Genomic DNA, 4,050 nt, shown 5'->3' on the forward strand with positions numbered 1-4,050 from the left:
GGAGCTCACCTGGAAGGTGTCCCGCGGGCGCGGCGGTGACGCACGGCCCCGGTGGGTGGGGGCGGAGGCGCTCGTCCCACCTGGTCCCAGCACGGTCCCCGGGTCTGGGATGAGGAGGGGGGGGCTGAACTCCCAAATCTCGGCATTGGTGGGCTGTGCTGAGACCCCATTGTGCTGTATCCAGGGATTTTTGGGGTTGGGGGATGCTGGCAACCCTTGGCATAAAGGGTTTAGCCATCAGGGCTCTTCATCAGGGTGACCCCCCTTGGTGCCACACACCACCCACATTTGGGGGGGTCTCCGCATCCCCTAACCCACCATTCTCCTGCCAGAGCCGCTCTGTGCCCCGCCGGTGCCAGGGGATGCTGGGATGCCAGTGCCCGTGTGCCCAGAGCGCCCTGCCCTGAGCCCAGAGCCCAGCTGTGCCATGGAGGATCTGCCCAGCACCGGGACCGAGGTGTGGGCCGAGGGGCTCCATAACGCCAACAACAACGCGTCCCCGGGGGGGTGGCCGGGTGCCCGTGGTGGGCACCCCCTGGCAGCTTTTGGGGGTCCCGGGGCCAAGCCCAGCTACCTGGACCGCGTGGTGCAGGAGATCGTGGAGTCAGAGCGCACCTATGCCCGTGATCTGCGCAGCATCGTGGAGGTGGGTGCCAGGGGCCACACAGGGGGACACCCCTTGGGCACAGCTTGGGATCTGGGGGTGAAATGGTGCCACTGTGGGTGCTCGGCAGGGTTACCTGGGCAAGATCATCGACGCAGAGGAGCCAGTGCTGCGGCCGGAGCAGGTCAGCGCGCTCTTCGGGAACATCGAGGACATCTACGAGCTCAGCAGGTGGGGGAGCAGGCGCCACTGGGAGGTGACAGGGGTGTGACCCTGTCCCGTGGGTGTGTGGGGGGCTGTGGTCACCCTGTCCCCTCTGCCCCCCAGCACTCTCCTGCAAAACCTGGAGAGCTGTGCCAGTGACCCCGTGGCTGTGGCTGTGTGCTTCGTCACCCGGGTAAGGGCTCAGGGAGCACTGTGGGGACACCAGGGACAACATGTGGTCATACCAGGCTCTCACCGTGTTCCCCTTACCTGCAGAGCCAGGAATTTGCCATCTACACCCAGTACTGCAACAACTACCCCAGGTGGGTGGGGCGCACAGCTGGGTGAGCAGGGAGGTGGGCAGGGGGCACATGGGTGGGCAGGGGTCTGAGCCCCCTCCCTGCCCGCAGCTCTGTGGCGGCACTGACCGAGTGCATGAGGAGCAAGGTCCAGGCGCGGTTCCTGCGGGAATGCCAGGAGCGGCTGCGCCACGCGCTACCCCTTGGGGCCTACCTGCTCAAGCCTGTCCAGAGGATCCTCAAGTACCACCTGCTGCTCCAGGTGAGCACCTGGCACCTGGCACAGCACGGTGTGGGCACACGGCACAGCCTGGGGTGACACAGGGAGAAGCCATGGGCATCTGGGACAACCTGGGTGCCTGGGGTGGCACAGGGACACGGCTTGTGTGCCTAGAGCACTCCAGGCACCTGGCACAGCACATTTCTGTGCCTTAATGCCACGTGCTGTGCCCAGGAGATCGCGAGGCACTTTGAGCACAAGGCGGGGGATGACTACGAGCTGGTGCTGGAGGCCATTGACACCATGACCTGCGTGGCCTGGTACATCAATGACATGAAGCGCAAGCATGAGCACGCCATCCGCCAGCAGGTGGGCACTGGGGGGACACCACGGGGGTGGTGGGTGGCACCAGGTGGCACGAGATGGGCACTGTGGCAGGGATGCCGACGCACCTGTCCCCGTGTCTGTGCAGGAAATCCAGTCACTGCTGCTGGGCTGGAAGGGGCCGGACCTGACGACCTACGGGGAGCTGGTGCTGGAGGGCACATTTCGGGCACAGCGGGTGCGCCATGACCGTGCCCTCTTCCTCTTCGACAAGGCTCTGCTCATCACCAAGCGCCGTGGCGACCACTACGTCTACAAGAGCCACATCCCGGTGCGGGATAACGATGGGAGACTGGGAGGGTGACAGGGGTGGGGAGCCCATGGAGTGCCAGGGACTCCGGTGGATGCCAGGGATGGAGGAGCAGGGTGGGTGCCAGGGACCCCAGTGGGTGCTGGGGTGGGAAATTCCAGGGATGCTGATGCCTCTTCCGGCAGTGCTCCTCGCTGATGCTGATTGAGAGCACGAGGGACTCACTGTGCTTCAGTCTGGCGCACTACAAGCATGGCAAGCAGCAGCACAGCCTGCAGGTAGGGGGGCATGGGGCAGGGGGCACCCTGGGGACCCCCTGGGCCCCCCTGCCCAACCCCACCGCCCTCCCTGTGCCCCCTAGGCCAAGACCGTGGAGGAGAAACGCGTGTGGACTCACCACATCAAGCGGCTCATCCTGGAGAATCACCATGCCACTATCCCCCAAAAGGTGAGGGTGGTGGGGTGGGCACCTCAGTGACACCAGGGACACCCCAGCACAGTGAGGGGGGAGAGCTGTACCCCACCTTTGCTTCATTTCTCTCCATCCTCCCTCCACCCAGGCTAAGGAAGCCATCCTGGAGATGGACCTGTTCTGTAAGTGTCACCGATGCTCTACCCCTCTCTGCCCTCCTCTGTCCCCCCTATTTTCCCTGGTGTCACCCCCTGTCCCCACAGACCCCCCACGCCTGCCCCGCTGCAGCCCCGAGCGCCTGAAGAAGAGCTGGTCCTGTCAGCCCCTGGCTGATGCTGCCTCCGAGCCACTCCAGGAACGCCGGCAGTCTGGTGAGAGCCGTGTGTCACCAGTGTTCCTGCTGTTGCACGTGTTCCCACCACTCCACCCCACCACTACCCCTTCCCCAGGGCCAAGCTGTGGCTGGGTGACACCAATGCCCGCAGGGAGGGTGGACCTGGGTGCTGATGGTGTCCCTGTCCCTGTCCCCACAGAGCCCTTCCAGCACCAGGGGCACACGGAGACGCTGCTGGAGCGGCTGCAGGGACATGGAGGGCGCAGGCAGTCGGGTGTGGACGGTGGACGGGATCAGGGGGCTCGGGGTGCTGATGAGATGGGGGACACGGGAGTGATGCCAGTGTCACCTCCCCTCCCCCCAGAGCCCACCAAGCACAACCTATGGCACTTGGGCAAGCAAGGTGAGCTGGCATCATGGCATCGGTGTGGCAGGCAGAGGGGTGGCTGGGGACCTTGGGGGGAATTCTGGGTGCTCCCCCCACTAATCTCTGCTTTTCTCTATCCCGGCTGGCAGGGCTGAAGGTAAGGCTGGGTGTGGTGGGTTGGGGTGCCCAGTGCCTCCAGCCCTGGCACGGGGTGCTGAGCCCGGCGCTCGCCCCCACACAGAACACCAGCAGCGACGGGGTGCTCCTGGAAGTGGGGGAGCCTCCCCAGCACCCCAGAGCCTGGGCCGCGGCTGAGGGCATGGTGGCAGAGGGAGAGGAGGAGGAAGAGGAGGCTTTGGGCAAGGAGGGCCAGGAGGAGCTGCCAGGGGCCGGGGATCTGCTGTTGGAGCCCCAGGAGGAGCAGGTACCCACACCAGCCCTTCAAACCCCAGGGAGGGCATGCAGAGCACCCCAAATCGCTTCTGGGGCACTCCCACATAACTCCTGGGGTACCCCACATCACTACCAGGACATCCCACACCAGTCCAGGGCATCCCATGTTGCTCCCATGGCACCTCCCAGGGCCCCATGGCTTGGCTGGGATTTATTGTGCTCAGAGCACCTGGGTGCCCCCGCAGCTCATGACACCCCATATTTGCTCTTGCCCAGGCCGGGGGACACCCATGGGTGCTGGAGGCACCCAAGCGGCCAAGCAGCTGGGGGCCGGGGAGCTGTGAGAAGGTCAGTGCAACCCCCCGGCCCTCACCCGGAGGTGCCCAGGGACCCAGCACCCAGCCCCCTAACAGCAGCGCTGGGGAGCACCCCAAGGTCCTGGGGGCTCCCAAATCCCCGTCCCTGGTGGGGACCCTGGCACTACCCAGTGGGGATGGAGAACCAGAGCGTGCTGCAGAGGATTTGCAGGTGCTGAGCAGCGAAGAGGAGGAGGAGGAGGAGGAGGAGGAGGGAGAAGGAGCAG

The 4,050-nt window shown here is 65.4% G+C and overlaps 1 protein-coding gene across 1 annotated transcript in view; it reads left to right on the top strand.

Moving 5' to 3' along the window:
• The first annotated feature begins 7 nt into the window (after positions 1 to 7).
• Positions 8 to 4,050, top strand: part of LOC108446633 (pleckstrin homology domain-containing family G member 3-like) — a 5,370-nt gene continuing 1,327 nt past the window's right edge. Inside the window, exons 1-16 of the mRNA XM_017733744.1 lie at positions 8 to 646; positions 735 to 835; positions 932 to 1,001; positions 1,085 to 1,131; positions 1,219 to 1,369; positions 1,562 to 1,696; positions 1,800 to 1,982; positions 2,147 to 2,239; positions 2,323 to 2,409; positions 2,522 to 2,555; positions 2,637 to 2,744; positions 2,907 to 2,981; positions 3,072 to 3,110; positions 3,224 to 3,231; positions 3,316 to 3,498; positions 3,744 to 4,046. Coding sequence (XP_017589233.1) covers positions 371 to 646; positions 735 to 835; positions 932 to 1,001; positions 1,085 to 1,131; positions 1,219 to 1,369; positions 1,562 to 1,696; positions 1,800 to 1,982; positions 2,147 to 2,239; positions 2,323 to 2,409; positions 2,522 to 2,555; positions 2,637 to 2,744; positions 2,907 to 2,981; positions 3,072 to 3,110; positions 3,224 to 3,231; positions 3,316 to 3,498; positions 3,744 to 4,046 — 1,893 coding nt within the window. The 5' untranslated portion in view covers positions 8 to 370. The remainder of the gene's footprint in view (positions 647 to 734; positions 836 to 931; positions 1,002 to 1,084; positions 1,132 to 1,218; positions 1,370 to 1,561; positions 1,697 to 1,799; positions 1,983 to 2,146; positions 2,240 to 2,322; positions 2,410 to 2,521; positions 2,556 to 2,636; positions 2,745 to 2,906; positions 2,982 to 3,071; positions 3,111 to 3,223; positions 3,232 to 3,315; positions 3,499 to 3,743; positions 4,047 to 4,050) is intronic.

Source organism: Corvus brachyrhynchos, unplaced genomic scaffold (genome assembly GCF_000691975.1).
Source record: "Corvus brachyrhynchos isolate BGI_N302 unplaced genomic scaffold, ASM69197v1 scaffold165, whole genome shotgun sequence".
Lineage (NCBI taxonomy): Eukaryota > Metazoa > Chordata > Aves > Passeriformes > Corvidae > Corvus > Corvus brachyrhynchos.